Source organism: Gopherus evgoodei, chromosome 2, assembly GCF_007399415.2.
Source record: "Gopherus evgoodei ecotype Sinaloan lineage chromosome 2, rGopEvg1_v1.p, whole genome shotgun sequence".
Lineage (NCBI taxonomy): Eukaryota > Metazoa > Chordata > Testudines > Testudinidae > Gopherus > Gopherus evgoodei.
The window spans coordinates 18,124,680-18,142,763 of record NC_044323.1 but is presented as its reverse complement, the minus strand read 5'-3'; the positions used below and the strand labels follow the sequence as shown (position 1 = coordinate 18,142,763).

The following is an 18,084-nucleotide window of genomic DNA, read 5'->3' as shown; positions in this document are numbered from 1 at the left end:
GTGAATTGGGGACCCAAAGTCTTTCAAAACTCTAGAACAGAATAAAAGTCTTGAAGGAATGGTGATAAAGGTTAATGAAACAATGTATTAAATTTTTTCTATCCCTCCCATCCCTCCCTCAGCTCCCAGTTATGTTCACGCTACAAATTGGGAAACTGTGTTCTAAAAATCAGGCAATCAAAATGCAAGTAACTTGATGCTAGTTAATAGATCAGCTCCTATTAAGAGCTGACACACAGGGAAGAATGACAGAATTAACTGTCTAGCCCAGGGATATGAGTGGGCCCTTTGTTTCAGACTTTTAAAGCTACATTGTGGGCAGACTAATACAAATGGAAACAATACTTCTTGCTAAACTTATATTAATGCTTTGTACATTCTTTGTGAAAAGGTGTAGGTAAAAACCACATTAAAATATTCAAAAATAGCTTTTAGCTTGAAAGAAATGTACTAAAATGCATGAGACTAAGAATCACGAAAGCTTATGTGCCAATACTTCTGCTAGTCTAGGGTGTCACAGGATTTTGTCGCTTTTTACAGATCCAGACTAACACGGCTACCCCTCTGATACTTGACTCAAACGGGTTTTAATTTCACAAATCCTTACTGCAGGCATCCTACACAAATTATTTCAGAATTAGTCTTCGTAAACATTTGCCTTCAAGCTTCTTAAAACTGATTTTATTTTGGATAAAATCAAACATTATTTTGTACAAACAATAGGCTATTCCTGTAGATTTCAGCATAAGATCCAGCACATCCGAGATATTTAATTTACATGAACTTCTTACTTAAACTTTCTGAGATCTCGATGAATCAGTGTTCATTAAATGCCTACTGTGGGTATCTGTGATTTAAGGACTTTGGGAATGTCATGATAGTCTATTCTGAAGTTGGAGGATATTTTCTCTGGTTCTAGGCTCAGTAATAGTTATAGGCTGCTACATTACATTGAAAATTTACAAGCTATTTCACATGCAGCAGTCTGAATCTCAAAACTTATTTTTTATTATGAACATACTGGGGCCCTTCTTATGTGAGTAATATTACATACGTTCTTCACAATACTCTGACACATATTTTTATGTAAATAATGGTGCCTTGAAAAAAATCACACTAGAAAATGCGTGACGTGCAGTGTGAATATAGGATCCGGTTCTGATTGCTGCTATACTGATATATTTAAGTGAGTGGAATGACCCTCCATTGACATTGATATAACTATATTCAGAATCTGATCCATGGTGATCATACTGGGGCCATTTACACCTTTGTATCATGTCTTGAATTATGAACATATTGTCTGGCACTGGTTAGGCATGTGGCCACTCATAACTGTGACATTTAGATTACTAACTTAGGCAAAAAGCCATAGTTTTACTGTTACCTGCCCCTATCCCCTTTTGTCTGCTTATTCACCTGTGGGAGTCTTAAAAAACACTAAATTGCAGCCTCTCTGGGTCATGGATTGTCTTTCTGTTCTACTCATTTGCAGTGCCTAGAAAAAAAGAAACCCTGCCATGTGACTGGTCATCTGTGGGAGCTACCACAAACTAATAATGATACATGGTATTTGTAATTAGTGACAAAGGTTAAGTTCATGTTGTGCATAAGAACAGGATACAAAGGCAATCTGCTACAAAGAAAAGGAAAAAATATTTTATTTACACAATTTAGTTACAATAAATACCCTTAAATACATACTGACATTTGAAGTATGGAATCACATATAGGGAACTTGTACATTATTTCTGTGTTTTCATTTTTACATTCACACCTAACATATACCACAGAAAGATATCTAATGAAAATGGAAGGACTTGGTATAATCAGGCATGTAACACTTAAGAAATGAGAAGTAAAATAATGTGTGTAGATGATGCAGTAGAAAACATGAAGCACATGAACCCACAGTGGAGTCAGTATCATGATACAGTCGCCTCTTGAATTTATATTCTGAACTCCTAATAAACACAAGCTTCATAATCCAGATTAGAACAGTACATTTTAAATTATAGTTTCAATATACCCAAATATATCCAGCACTTAAGAGTTTATAGGTTAGGAAGGATCACATTCAGTAATAGTAATAGAGGTAGAATTGTGTTGACAGGTGCTCATTACTTCTAAGTGGCAATGATAAAGTACTATTACTATCACTGAACTCAAGAATAGAATTCCTGCAGAAGTAAAGGGGAGGAAAAAGTTAGTAATTAGTCTTATATCTCCTGGTATGCCACAGAAGCTAGAGCATATCTGGAAACTGCTGTCACTCCGCTAAGTGGAAAAGAGCTGTGAAACAAAATAGTTGTTATATTTTCCCACATCTTTGGAATGTTCAACACATCCTAAAGTGTGAAATCTCTAAAAATGACCCCTCCTTTGGGTGGCAGCTGTTTATGTTCAACCATTTACAACTAACATCTGTAGGAAAGACACAGCAGTACAATTTACTTTCAGTACAGGCGACTAAAACATTGTATTAGGGAACTAGACTAGAGAATGATTCTGAAAGATGGGTACTACAACTGTCACACAGACAGAAAGAGAAAGTTTTGGACAGGAATGAGAAGAACATCAAGGAAAAGACAGCAGTAAAGAATTAACATTCTTGCAGGTAAACTAGGAGCAAGGGGAAACAGAAAGGGGACAGAGAAAGGGTGAGGAGAACCAAGGTGACTAGGGATAACTTGGTAATAAAATAAAGTGTTATGACTTGTTTTAATGGTGTCTCTTCTTAAAAGTATGAATTATATGGTCCACTAGAGACAGATGATCAACTGTAAATAAATTCATTAGTCTTGTCTTTGCTGTATCTGTAAATGAAAATGTGTATTAATTTGAAAGTTAAAATTACTGAAAACTCCCATCTCCTGCAAAGTAGTCCTGCAAAAAATTGTTTCATTATTGAAAAGAAGTAGTTTTATTTCTATTTATGCAAAGTAAACCTGGCAGACACTAGAAAAATTACTATGCACAATGAAAAGCCTGAACTATGAAATGCATTAAAAAAAAGGTAAAAATAGCAGTAAAATGCTTCATTTAACAGTGATTTTCCATATAATCACAGATACTATTTCAGCCATAATATATTTTATGCAACTACACACAGGACTAGTATTTTTAAAAACCCTACATTTAATCTGTAATACATTTTAAAATAGCTTCAGCTCAGTTAACTGGAATACTGTTAAATTAAAAATCCTTGATGTAAACCTGTTGAGAAATTATTAAATACGTACAATGACCCCTTTCCATTTAGAGTTAGAAAAACACAGTGTCCAACTTGAGAAGTGAGAAAGCAATGCAAGTGCTTAAAGACCCAGTGAAAACAGCCTTCCCATTAAGTTTTACACAGTGCAAAAGACAATGTACTTCCCACCAAAATAAGCACAGAAATGGAAACTGAAGATTAAAAAAAAACAAACCCTGCAAAAGGTAGTGCTAAAGAATAAAACAAATGATCCTTCCCAACCATATTATACCAGAAGATGGTATACGTGAGGATCCAATATGAATCAGTGTTTTTGTACACAAGACCTTGCGCTCATGTGGATAAGAAGTTAAAATGTAGGCAATTTTTAAGATAAAACTAACTAGGTTACAAAAAACCTTACATAAAATCCTTAGGATTTAATACTAATTTAAAAAAATACTTCCAGTATTCAAACTGTTGAATTGATTCATATTTAAAGAACGGTGCTAACATTTCAGAATCAAAGCCAGTTTAAAAGGTAACATTGAAACAAGAGCCTTAAATTACCCTAATGATTTATTCCTCTCAAAATCTAGTGGACTTTCTTTAATCTGTCTAGTGCCTCTTTCCCCCACATTTATTTTTCATCCAACACTGCTGCTAGAAAAATCAAAGTACCAAAAATGGCTACAAAGAAAAAAGTTCCGTCTAGAGGACCAAAACTAGAAATCCTGTCTAACAAGAGTATGTGAAGCCAGAAGCATATCCTTGGGGTGGAAACATACTTAGAATCTTGCCGTGCTAATGGAGAGGACAATATAACATCTACAGGAGTATGGTGGAGCACAAATCTAGGACATACCCAGAAAAGTCAAACTATGGATAAAGGCAACACCCATAGCTACTTCTGCTAATTCTAGGAAGCGCCCACAGCATCATCTTAGAAGGAGTCAATCTTTTAAAACTGACCAGACTGAAGATACTATATGGTGTAAACATTCAAAAAAAAAATTCACAACCAAATAAAATGTTCTTATTTATTCCCCAAAGTAGTCAGAATTAGTTGTTATAATGTACCTAAGGTAATAAATGTAGTTAATATAGAGGCATGCTGAGAATACCTACACTTTTGTAAAAGTTCTTCAGACTAAATCTTTGCAATGGAATCCAATTATGCAAGGAATTAAGATGCCCAGTGAAGATCTGGTCGTTTACTTACTAAGAGGGCCTTATGCAGAGCTGTGAAACTTAAAAGTGAGTTTTCAGAACCAACCCCCAAATGGGAATTAAACTTATTCGTTTGAAGATTTATTTTTGTCTTATATTCTGTAGATCTGACTTCAATACTTATAAATATCATCATAATCTTTTGTCCAGTTACACATGGAGACGAATCAGTCACTCTTGGCCCACATCAGCCTCCTAAATTAAAAAACTCTGTCACTATAGTTTATAAAACATTTAGTAGCAATTCCTGTATTTATGAGGATTCTGTAGGTCTGTACTTGTGCCTCTCCCTATCCATAGGATTTTACCAAGCTCCTCAATTATGTTTAACAGTTTCTTTTCATTATATAAAACGTGCCACCCTGCTCTCTGAGACCAACCTCTTTGTACTTATACAACATAAAGAACCCTCCCAGAAACCAAAACCTTGGTCCGACATGAAAATGTGAAGATCCAGTGTAATGTATAATCTGTTTAACCTTTAAGGACAAAGGCCTTTTAAAGAAATTAAGAACATTCTTCTATAATTTCACACATAGTATGGCCAGACCAATCTAGTAGCCAAGATGTGATATGATAGAGTAAAATGAACTTAGAACTGCCACAAGATCAAAACAAGATAATTGAAAAAGAAAAAATATATATATTTGGCTCCACATAATCACTACTGTATTTACCTATTAAAATAGCGTTACTAAATTTAAGTTTCTCTGAAACTTGTGAACAAATAATACACAGATCAGGATATATGTATTGACTTACTAGCATCTTTATAAAAAATTGAAGAGATACACAAAAACACATCAACATTTATGGAAATATGTCCATTAAACTTAGATAAGACAACACAAAAAAACTAACAAGTAGCTAAGATGTGGTTGAATTGTAAGCACTCTGCGTAACATCTTTTAATTTTAAAAGTTCCATATTTACATTGTATATTAAATGCAATTTTTGCATTCTGCATCTTATTTTAAATGCATGATAAAGAAAGAACAAGATAATGGTTGCAACAGATCTTCCAAGAAAATTAACTGAAGATGGCCAGATTTAATGAAGTGCTGTAAGAGAACATGGAAATACAGTTTTCTAATGTTACCTCTACTTCCTTTGCTTTTGTTGGAGTAGCCACAACAAATGGAACCAAACTGTGATGCTATCGTTCAAACTGGTCATTGCCAGTAAATCCAGTTTTAAGTTAGGAGTTTATTACTGAAGCTATGTTTTATTGAAACCTTTTTAATGCATGCCTAAACCTAATAGTGCTTGTTACCACTGTACTTTTTTGAAGATCATCCTGTTCAAAAGATCTATAATATACAGGATGTATGTATGTATATAATTGTATCCATATAAACATACATACATACAGAACATACTCACAGTTCCCATATGATAGCCAGCTACTGTGATAAGCAGCTACAGTCACTACTAAAGATGTCTGCACTCTATCTATGCACAAGCAGTAATCTAAAGTAACAGTCTATAAAGAGGGATATATACAATTATTAAATAATGCTTACATCGCTCCAATCTATTTGGTAAGTTAAGAAGACATTGCTCATGTCTTTGTTTTCAATGCCACAGGACGGTTATGGGGGGAAAAGTTTAAAAAACCCTGACTAAAAATGCTTAATCCTGTAGTTGCAAAATGTTGCTCTCCTAGGGACTGATTCAAAACCTACTGAAGTCAGTATGAGACTTTCCACTGACTTCTTCAGGTTTTGGATAGGGCCTCTATTCTTTAGGTCTCAAAAAAGCTCATATTCCAGCATCATCATCTGCCTACTGCTGGACTCCCCCTACTGAGCTATTTGTAGCCACATCCGACCCATACTTCCATGGGCAGACACTCAGATCCATTTATTTTCCAGATTTTTTCCAATCTTCCCCTCACGGAGAAGCTGTTCCTTAACAGTGGGTACGTCACCACCTTTAATGGCCCATCTGAGATGTAAGCATTCCTTTTTAACAATAAAAACCACAATATTTGAGGGGTTTAGTAATGGTGGATGTGAGGAGGGAAGAGCACTAGTGAGAGCCAAGCACCATGGAAGTCAGGTGTCACGCTAGCCTTCACATACAGCCCCACCAACTCATTTCTACCTGTGACACATCTGCTACTCCCAGTCTTGGATCTGTCCTGAGCAAAGAACATCAACTGTGCTGCACTGCGCCAAATGTTATGATTTAGAGATATGCAAATGTGAGAAAACCCACCTTCATACATGAATATTCTAATGATCTTACTGTGATCTGCTATGATGCAAATGGCTTTAGAAACTACTATTCCTTAAACATTTTCATTTTCCCATTGTAATAATGTTAATACACTACATTATTCTCATATTATTTCAGTGGAAAAAGAAAGCAGTTTTACCTAGGAAACTTTAGACACTATTTACTGCTCAATCATTAATTTTTAGTAACTTCTACTTAATTGGAAATCAGTACAAAAATCTCTGCTGTGAGAAAGCCAGTTAGAAAGACTATGTGAACTCTGTCACCACTAAATCTTACATACAAGCTAAGGTTTACCACAGCTAATTTGCTTCAACCTGCCATTCTTCCATATTCTGGCACTTGTTTAGACCCCATTCACAAGCTCCTGCAGATTCACTACATCATGTTAGTGTTTTTTTGTTTCGGTTACTTGAGTATCCTCAAAGACTATGAAGTTTCTGTAGGTGCCCACTTCAAAAAATAGGTCAGCACTCAAAAGTATATCCTAAAAATAAAGAACGAAGGAAAACCCCACCAAATAAAAACTAAAAAAATGTTTAATAAAACCTGCAATCGGATATAAACAATAGCATTCTGCTAAATTTGTCCAAAAGTAACTGAAAACTTGTTCCTTTGGAAATACCATCCAGATGGTTCTAACTCAAAGTATAATGAATTTTACCAACTATAAAATGCAATCTTTCATGTTTGCACATAATTTTTAGAACTGCCAATGTCACCCGCAGCATAACATCCTCATAATCCCATCTTTGTGGGGAACACCATGCCACAATTCTAATGCCTTTGCTATAATGTTTTTTTTTTTTAATGGTTTAGCATGAGTCACAAAATAAATTTCAAGGAAAAATACTAATTGACAAAGATTAAGAGAAAGCATACTCTGCAATAGTGGCACAAAGAAACACAATTGGGAATGTACCACATTCTCTGTGTCACCCTATTTTTAAAATGAGGGTAAGTGTTTCACTTTTTCCTCGTATCTTGCAATCCCATTTAAAAAACAATCTAAATTGTAATAAATTACTACTTGGAGTAAACTACCCCATTATGCTACCGAAAGATGAAGATCAAGATCCTTCGTTTTAAACCGGGGGGGGGGGGGGGGGGAGAGATGTAGCAATGTTACTCCTACAAAGTGTTTTCATTTCACAAAGGGAGGGGGAGGGAGTAAAGAGGGAATGTGTCAGACTAGAAGATGCAAAAACCGATCTAACATATTTACAAAAACAGAAACTACAGCCTTCCAGTGTCACCTCCAAAGCCTTTCAGAATATTATCAATAATCAAGTAGACCACGTCTTAATCTATATAAGAATGCACCTTCTATCTCCTCCGAGGAACAACACATGTGTGTTTTGTTTAGAGAAGTGAGTTCTCATATAAATACCATGCACTGAAGATAAGAGCAACCATTATCAAATATTCTTTGCTATGAAGAAACTTTTTAAATTTTTCAATGTAAGTGTTCTTTTTCTCATCAAGTCACTGTGATCACACAGTATGATCTTGAAGAACAATGTCTACATGCATTGTAAGCACTTTGAAAAAAAAATCTGTAGTTCCATGGGGTTACAACTGAATGTGAAGAAATTGAACACAAAACTCCACTTTGCTAGATCCTCTTAGGTTCAGCTTATCTTGAGGAAATCTTGTTACTTTCTGTAGTTCTACAGAGCAGTTAAAGAAAGACTGTAAACTGAAAAGACTTCAGATCCTGATGGTTTTGCCTTTGTATCTTCTCCATGTGTAGCTCCACTGTATGTTTCTATTAGCGTTATCAGCTATGCTCACTCAACTATCAAAGCCACGTTAATGTGGGATAGATCTATCATATGCCTGTAAAACGTTAAAGAAATAGTTAGTATATTCGGCACACAAAACCTTATACTACTATGTGCATGGAGAGTAGAAAACGAGGTTTTATGAAGGTCATTAGTAAAATATATGTTTGAATATGGACTTGAATATGAAACGGTCATAGGAGACCATGATTTCTTCTTTTAAAAAGGGCAGATAAACTAAAGAATGAATCAATGGCTAAATATTTACCTGTGGAATTTCTGTTGAAATGCTAATGCATGTGCTGGTTCCTTAAATTTCGCTATGGCTTTCCGTTGCTGAGGAAGCATCTGTAAACTCTATGGAAGACAAAAAACACAGTTATTTTCTCAGATATGATTACTTTCTACAAAAATATTCATTATCTTTGTTTCAGAGACGTTGCAAAACTGGTCATTTTTCTGTTACCAGAAATGCTTATTGGCCTGTAAAAGGGAATTAGACTGTTAATATTATTTACATAGCTGAGATGTGAAACTGGAGTTCTCTGTTGTTCTATATGGAGAGCTTTCAGTCGAGTTGGAAACGTACTGGAGCTTTCCAAGAGAAGAGATTAAGAGTCCAAACTAATAATTGTACAGATGGGGAAACTGAGGCAGAGATGCCTAAGTATCTTGTTGAAGTTTAGGGCCTAACCCTTCAATCTGATCCATGTGGATGAACTACAGCATCTGCAAAGAGCCCCACTAACTTCAAGGGGAGTATCCAATGGGTCTAGCCATGGGGATCAGATTGAAGGATCAGGGATACACACAAGACAGACAGTGACAAAACCAGATATAAAATCCAGATCTCCTGACATCAAGCCATGTGCTGTAACCACTAGGCCACATTCCATCTGTATTTTCATAAAAATATATAGGACTGGCTTTTGATAGACATTAGGGGAAATGTACAGAATGTACTGAAATACAATAGTTACAGTGCTTTGGTAACTCCTGATTGCCAGATGAGAAACAAAAGTTATGAACTAACATTTTAATTATTATAATGGCAAACTTTTCACGTATAATGCAACTGGAAGAAATCTGAGAAATATTTATACATGATGTGCATAATAAGCAGCTACTGATTCATAAACAAATGTTCAGCATGACTGGAGACTCACCTAAAAGATCTGTCCCATATCCCTTTCTCCAAAGCCCAATATACCACCTATGAAGTCCAGAGTTATGTCAAGTTGGGAGAGGGAAGATTTAATTGAAGAGACTGTATATAAGGCACCCTTCAACTTTCATGGGGATTGATAAAACTATAATTAAAAGTATTAATCCCAATTTGCAGTACACCAATAAAGATGTTTCTGGGAATTATTTTTTCAAACTAAGGGTAAGTCTACACTGCAATATAAGCCCAAGGCTCAAACTCTGGCTCAAAGCCTGGCCCTTCCCCCCTTACACACAAATTGCACTAACCCAGGGCTCGGACCCAGAGTCCCAGGACTCCATGGGGGTGGAGGATCCAAGCCTGAGTCAAGCCGGAAACCAGGGTTCAAGTCTTGTTGCTGTGTGGTGTAGATGCACCCCCACTGGACTTATGTGCTGGAACTCTGCCAAAAATATCCCACAACCCCCCCAGACAGCTCTTCTTTGTCCTCTGGACAGTCATGTTTGATGGACAGTCGAGTCTTCCCACAATGCATCATGAACAAAATGCTAAAGCAGTCACGTTTTGGGAAGGCGCTAGAAAGTCTCAGATATCCACAGCTGGACTCAGGTCTACATAATACAGCGTAGATACAAGAGTGCCAGGATTCAGCAATTCCTATCCTGGGGTTACAAATGAGTGTAGATGCTCAAGCCCTAGGTTAATAAACCCAGGGTCTGCTAACTCAAGTTCTACTAACCCTGGGCTTACACTGCAGTGTAGACACATACCGACTCTAAAGTATTCCAGCCATAAAGGCCGGAATATCATCGTACACAACAAAACTTCAAGACATGCACAATATAAAACAGAATCAACACGTGATTTTACTACTGTAACAAATTGTTCTTCCTCATTTTGTTCCTGCAATTGTTACAGTATCACTACATCATGTCTAAGGGCAGGTCTACTCTGCAAAAAAAAGGTTTATTCTTAACATTAGTGAACTCAGGTTCAATCTAGAGTTGCCACCCGTCCTTTACCTGGACAGTTGGGTTTTTGGCTTCTGTGTCCAGGTGCTATTTTGGGTTGCCAGGTGCCTGGTTTTCAACCGGAAAATCTAGTCAAAAAGGGGAACCGGCAACCCAAAATGGCACACGAACCAAAAGTCCGGTTACTGGGGGAGGTGCCAGGTCATTAGCCTGTACCAGTCCCTGCTCAGCCAGAGCTGCCTCCTACCTGCAGGTTGGCTCCTTGAGATGATCCAGCAAGCAACAGGGGGATGGGGAAGAGGAACGAGCGATGGGGGTGGGGACTTGAGGGGAAGAGGTGGGCCAAGGGCAGGGCCTCAGCTGTCCAGTTACCAGCAGTTAGAATGGTTAAAACAGGAGTGAAGAGACAGCAACTTGGCTTTTAACTCTGGTTAGTTGGTTGAATTCTCCCCCCAGAATCACCCATAGGTTTTAATTCAAGCTGCTCACCTGAGTTGCCATGCCTTCCCTTCTATTTTAAGCTGAGTTTGGTGATGCATGTTAGTAACGAGTTAAGAACACACTTTTTCTAGGGTGTGGGCAATGTAGTCATAGCCTGCTATACGATCTGAGGGTATCTGGAGCAGGGATTTGACCTTTTTGAGTTTCTGTAAATCACTTATCACCTTTTTTCTGTATTACGAAGAAGCAACAAGGAAAAGACCGTAAGCCCTTTTTTTGTGCATTTTATTCCATCTATTGTGCTTCACAATTCTGTGATTGCAGAGTTACTACCTGACTGCAGACTCCAATCCCCGTTGCTGAATGGAGCATCTCTAACAAATGGGGCTAGATCTCTTCTACAGCTAGACACGTGGCAACCCACTACTCTCCTTAGAATGAGGTGACAAAACCAAATACATGCAGCCAGCATGGCCCTGAATGGCTGCTTCCTCACTTGATCTCAAGTAAATGCTGCCTGTTCTCTTGTGTGGTAGCTGCAAGAGGCTCTCCATTTATCTCCACTGCTCAAGGACTTCTCTGGCCAGGGCCATGTAATGGGTACTTGCACATTAACTTTTTTCCTTTGCTTTAAATTAAAGGAGCATTATCAAAGTTTCAGGGGAAATATCCAGATTTGTCGCTGCGGGGGAAGTAAGATGCAACTCTTTGCTCTTTTACAAAATGGAAGTTAAAAAAATATTTATTTAAATAGCCTTCAAGACCCTGATTCTTCCAAAATATTTGAAAGCAGGGAGCGAGCAGCATCATTCTTGGGAGTTTCTAGACAAAATTATTGCTTTTTTTTGGTCACTGTTCATTACCAGCTAAAAAGAGCTATAACTTTACAGCAAGTGGGGGCAGTATATTCTGCCTTGAATACATTAATTCTTTAAATTCTTCATACTTCTTAATTTAGCAGGGGATATCGGAGTTTTATGCTATGTAGTTTAGTGTGGTCTTCACTATTTCTCTCAGTGAAGAACTGCAAGGCAGTATAATGATGCCTCCCCATTTTAACTGGTTGCCAAATACATTAAGCTTTTTTTTTTTTTTGTTTTCTATCAATTGTAATCCTGCAAAATGGATCCTAGACTACTATTTTACCATCTAAGGCAGCATCAATGGTCCAATTGTAGACGTAAGGTGTGCAAACAAGGAAGGACAAAAAATGAGCAACTTAAGCATGAAAGAAGTGTACCTTGGAATGTGGTCAAGTGCCTTTGTGCTAAAAGTAAACCCAATAAAAAATGATGAGTATAGGCATACATGTTAACATGACTCCTGGAGCACACAGCAAGGGAAATGGTCAAAAGCAAGGGGTGACTGTGACAATCACTGCATACTGACTCTCCCTGCCCATAGGGTAAACACTATTCTATTTTCATGAATAACTTAATTTCACTGTAAGGCAGAAATAAGTCAGGTGTGTAATGGATCACATGTCATATCAGGAGAATCCAGGTAGGTTTGCTTAACAGACAACTTCCTCAGAATGGCAAGCATATCCTATCCATCACCATTTGTGATGTCCCATAAAGAATAAGGGAAGAAAAATAATTATTGAAGACACATGACCCAAAAATTCCATTACTAGGTGGCAATCCCAAAGAAAGAAAAAAATCAGTCAGCTAAAGTAATCCTTATATTGTCAATATAGGCTTCAACCATGAGCATAACTGTGGCAACAGCCCTAAATGCCTACATGTTAGAGGAGGGACACTGCTTCTAGTATGCTTTTTATTTCACCTGTGTCCTAGAATTTGAGTGTAAACTTGCATGAATGTTTCCACTGAGGGTTTTGGGGTTTCTTCCTTCATAAGATATGCATGAAGCATAAATGTCTGAAGTTCATCGAGTGTTTAGGGCATGTTTAGAGGCGCATTTCGATTATAACAGAAAACTACACTGGCACCAGTGAAGTAAGGCTCTTAGTTTAATTTTTTCTTTCAAGATTTAGGTAACCTACTTATGGAACATTAATAGGAAAATAAATTGTACTCTTCTTTCAGTGAGACATTTCCATGAACACAGAAAAACATTTAATTTACAGGAAAGTATTGACGTTTCTACATACAATGAATGTATATACTACAACATGAAACTTTCTTCACAAGGATATGATGTTCCCATCATACACTACAGTATTTTCTATTCATAACGTATATTATACACAATCTAACTAAAAAACACCCGTTTTTCAGTTGCTACATAATAAAATTAAATTGCAAACATGACATTAATGTGACAATGACATTTTCTACAGTATGATTATGGGAAAGCATGAAATAAAGTTTTGAACCAAAAAAAATAGGGAAAATAACTTGATTGCAGGGGCTAGACAGGCTCTTCAGGTTGCACAGTTGTTTAAAAAAATAGCAAGAGGCATGATCATTTCAACATGTTTCTTCTGCCTGTACTGGATAAAAAATAACTATATGCAGTAACAAGAGTGCAGGTGTGTAAATTAAATGGTTTTTGAAAAGATCTGCAAATGGATCACATTTGCTACATTAGACAAACTTTCTTCCTCTAAATTAGTAGAAAGATTACAGTATATTGTAATATAAAACTTCAGCACAAATTCTTCAAACTAGTGGATGGCACTGAGAACCCCTCCTCCCCAAAACTAAAAACAGTTACTAAGAAATCTCGAAGGGGCCTGATTCTCATTTACATTAAGACCATGCTAGCAGTGTAAATTATGCCCACTTTAGAGCCTCTTTAATTACCACAGCAACGTAAAAGGGCCGTAGTATAAATGAGAATCAGACCCAATGAGAAAATACTTGAGATTTTGTTCATTTTCCTGTTCCCTTCCCCATTTAACCTGTTACTTCCACTCTCCTGTCCTTTATTGCAGTTTTCTTTCTAAATTTTCTCTATGGTCGCCCCTGATTTTCTCTTTTTTTCTGTCCTTTCCAACAGAATGGGGCCATTCAATCAGAACCACATTCCTGAACAATAGCTATTTCACAACGGTACCAATATTATGAAACTGACACTGTTCCTTATAGTTTCTCACTGTTGCTGGTGCCTCCTGGAATGAGGAAGAGCATAGTATGGTACAAGCACAGGTATTACTACTGGGAGGGGACCCATCTATTGGAAATGAGGAGTCAAATATTAAAGCCTGCCCTTCTGGATACAAGATGTGGGTCAATAGTCCTTATCTGTATGGCTTTGCGAGGGAGATATGCTACATGTTTTGGAGCTTTACTGAAATTTACTGCATGGCTTTAAATATTAAAATTTAAGTGCAAAGGACATGTTGCCATATACACAGGCAGTTCATTGACAAAGAACCCCTACAATTTCACCCTGGATGTGAGGGGTGAGGCAAAGACCCTTTATTCCCTTCAAAGAAATGCTGAGAAAATGTGTTAGTTATAACTATTTGGCACAAACTTATTTGCTTAGTCATGTGGTACATTATCACTGACAAAAGACTTTCTGTAGTGTTTTTTGCCTCCATAATTGTCTCATGCTAATTTCAAATCATAGAATTTGAGTAACATGTGAATAATTATGTTAGTCAGTAGTCCAGAGTATTTGGAGTACATTATCCAGTCAGTATTCAGCCAAAATTCACTATCTACATTCTAGCACAGGAATGAAAAAATTAATACAAATCCCCAGTTCCATGAAGTTCCTGTAGTAATCGCATGCTACATCTATCAAGCATAAGGACGTCAATATTATAGCAAACAAAGGCAAATATTGCCATTTTATTATCAGGATTCAGAGTCTGTTAAGTGGCAGACAAATATCTATATTAATTGTGATAGTTGTGGTTTATGGAGAAACATATCTGCTGCAACTATTTCAAACTATCTCCTTTTTACTTATACAAGGATACTATCAACACTGATGGAACTGAAAACTGACGTAACATTAGCAAACGTTTTATTTAAACATAACTCCCAAGTGACCAGCACCGAGTCTGAAAGGCAAAGAAAAGTCTGCGAACTGGGCAGACCCAGTACTTTTGCACCCTCTGATTCCTTCAGAGCATTCTCCTCCTGATTGGCACTTCATTGCCAGTGTGGCTCATACTAAAGGCGTCAAGGGGCCCAAAGCACCAATCAGAATTCCAAGGCAAGAGGAACAGAGAAGAAAGGAGTCGTCAGCGGAGAAAGAAAACAAGACAAGACTGCATTTCCACATTACTCTTCCCCCCTTTCCTGTCAGTCTGGTGTCTGCATTATGCAGGATGAGCATTTCACATGGCTAGGTTGAGAGAGTCCAACTACACACACTAATCTGTATCATTTCTACAGATATAGTACATACATCCCATTGCTGCAGCACATATTATACATGAATAGGCGAGTCTGATATGAGGCATGCTGCACTGGTCTAGAAAGGGGAAGGATGTCAGATACGTCATGCACGTCAAGAATTTTAAAAAGTGATACTGTACTTTGATGTAAGGAATCCTGGCCTAATGTTTCTGACACTTTGGGGTGCCAATTTCTGTTCCCTCCTTGGGGGGCTGCTGTTCCAACTGTCCTTGACCTTAGGTTCCTTCTCTTCCTCTGCACTAAGTGGTGCATACAGCACTGTTCCTTGCACTCTGTGGTAGGGGGCAGCACTGGGCAGTAGCAGAAACAGAGCCGATAAAGCTGAGAGGGAACATACTGCAGGAATTCATTTCCATGCATGGGAAGACTGAGCGGGGGAATGAGAATGGGAAACAGTAGGGAGGACAGCACACCAGAGAGGGTCGAGGGAGGGAGAAGAGTCCTGATGAAAATAAAAGAAAAGAGGAGATAACAGTGATAAAAACAGGGAGTTGGGAACTAAGGAGAGAGAGAGAAAGGAAAGAAGGAGACAACAGCAAGAGTTAAAGGAAATGGGCAGAAGGGATGAAAAAACTGGAGAGAAAATGGGGAAAAAATGGAAAAGAACCAGCAGAAAAATACATATGAAGGAAAATGAGACGGGGAGAAACACAACAAAAACCCATGAGCGTGAGAGGATAGGCAAAGAAAAGTTAGCAACTGTCTCAGGGTAAGACATGGGAAATCCAGGGGGTGAGGTGCGCATACTCTATGCCATATGAAGCTACAACTAAGAAAGATTAGCAAGTCATTACTTTAAGGATTTCCAGCCACCTAACAGTATCTTCAGTATGTCAAAATTTTGGAGGCTGGTCAGTGTTAAACTTAGAAACATCAGCAGGATAAGTTACATTTCCACTGTAAACACAAGTCGTAATGTTTTTACTGTTAAAGCTACAGTGTTCTTTACAAACAGAGCACATTACATGAAAAGTTTCATGCTGACTTTCCCTTTTCTTTAGGAGTTTGAATTACATTAGCAACATTTTTACATAAGGCAACAAAAATTGCACTCTCTTGTCCTGCTTAATTAACTGATGTAATTTATTCCATTGCTCTAAGTCAAAGTTGAGCAGCTTAACTATGTAATACAATTCTGATCTTTAACTCGTTGTTGAAAGTAATCGTATGCACATTGACACTTATTCCATGTGCTTGCAAGGAGTTGTTTACCTTGCTGAAAAATAGTAATTTAAAAAATGTATTCATGTATATTTTATTTCCAAGTAATTCTTAGAAATAATTTTAAATATGTAAAGGAAAGATGTACCTTAAAATGATAATAAAAGTACCTAAATATTTATGCTACAGCAATTCTGTGTCTGCCAGAAAAATCTTATTTATATTTTTAGAATATAAATTTCCTTTTTTTTAAAGTTTCCTGTTCCAGCAATCCACTGGAAAAAAAATACAGATTACTGGAAACTAGCACCTTCATATTTGCAAAGTAAGTAAAAACTGGGGTGCTGTAATTTGGCTCATCTCCCTAATAGGAAAGCTCAGAGACTTTTGTAAGGAGTACAGAACAAATGGAACACTAACAGTTTCAAACATTTAGGAGAAGAATATTTTCATTGGAGCAGTCCCATGGGTGTATTTGAAAACAATATCCCAAATAGCTCCCCCCCATGTTCCTTTCCCAAAAATATGATTTGATAAACCTACTCAGCACCAGGTTGGTGAGTTTGTATTGTATTGTTTTGCTGAAGTCTACACAACAATAAAAATACATTGCTAAGTCATTGCAATTTAGTAGTTTGTAAGCTCTTCAGTACAGAGGGCATCTTTTCAGAACCTAAACACTTAGTACTTATATAGTTACCCTTTTTCATCAGTAGAACTCTTTACAAAGTTGGTAAGTACCATCACCCCATTTTACAGGTGAAGAAACAATAACAGAAGTCAAGTGCCACACAACATCTGCTGAGGAGTTTGCAAATGAGCTCAGTTCTCCTATACCATATTCACTGGACTGGGTGAGGAGCTGCAAAAGCGTCTGCTTCTGACTTCATCCTTAGTGGAGTCTGTACTATTATGATTTATAGAACAGTATCGAATATAAATTTACTCTCCCAACACCATCTTATCATCCAGACTAGAAAAACACTTTTGAAATTTTTATTGAATTTGTCACTTGTTCTTGCATACTCAATAACAGAGCGTGCTTAGGTGTACTAAAGAAAGCAGCAGCAAACATTTGAAAAACAGAGGTTGATGAAGTAATTAGTATAATTAAATCAAGAGAAGCAAATCCTGTTCTTGTGTCACTTGCCACAGAACATGGCAGTTTAACAAGAGAAAAATCCGCTTAACTCGCTGAAGGGATGAAATACTTAAGAGTACAATCAGCCAGTGTAAGTGTAAAAGAAACACAGGGATATGTCCCATCAGCTGCACTCCGCAAGTCCTCCTCTGTCATTTGCTGCTCTCTCCCCTTGCCTGAACAATCTTCAGCCCTTTTGCTAATAACTGATCCTCACAACAATGTTGGGTGTTTCTCTTTCAACTATTGCAGGACATTCTCCCATTGCTTTAGGCTCCAGCCTCCTGTCACAGTCAATTGAAGAGAGGAAAAAAGAAGAAGCTGTATTTAGCTACAGAACAATTTTTCACAATAACTACTGATGTATCATTCCACAAACCTACTTGAGATGCACAAAGCCAAAAACTGGTTAAC

General features: G+C 37.3%; 1 protein-coding gene across 7 annotated transcripts in view; it reads right to left on the bottom strand.

The window, feature by feature from the left end:
* Nucleotides 1–1,637: 1,637 nt before the first annotated feature.
* The window catches only part of RBM33 (RNA binding motif protein 33), a 165,861-nt gene continuing 149,414 nt past the window's right edge, over nt 1,638–18,084 (bottom strand). For 5 of the 7 annotated variants that reach the window (XR_003998741.1, XM_030550084.1, XM_030550086.1 and 2 more), the window contains 2 exons: nt 8,717–8,805; nt 1,638–8,503 (listed from right to left, as the gene is read on the bottom strand). Coding sequence is in view for 6 of the 7 variants with exons in the window: in XM_030550084.1 (XP_030405944.1) it covers nt 8,455–8,503; nt 8,717–8,805 (138 nt within the window). In the remaining variant the exon portion in view is untranslated. Of the gene's footprint in view, nt 8,504–8,716; nt 8,806–12,936; nt 17,955–18,084 lie in introns of those variants that run through there. The other 2 variants (XM_030550087.1, XM_030550088.1) reach the window with 1 other exon arrangement.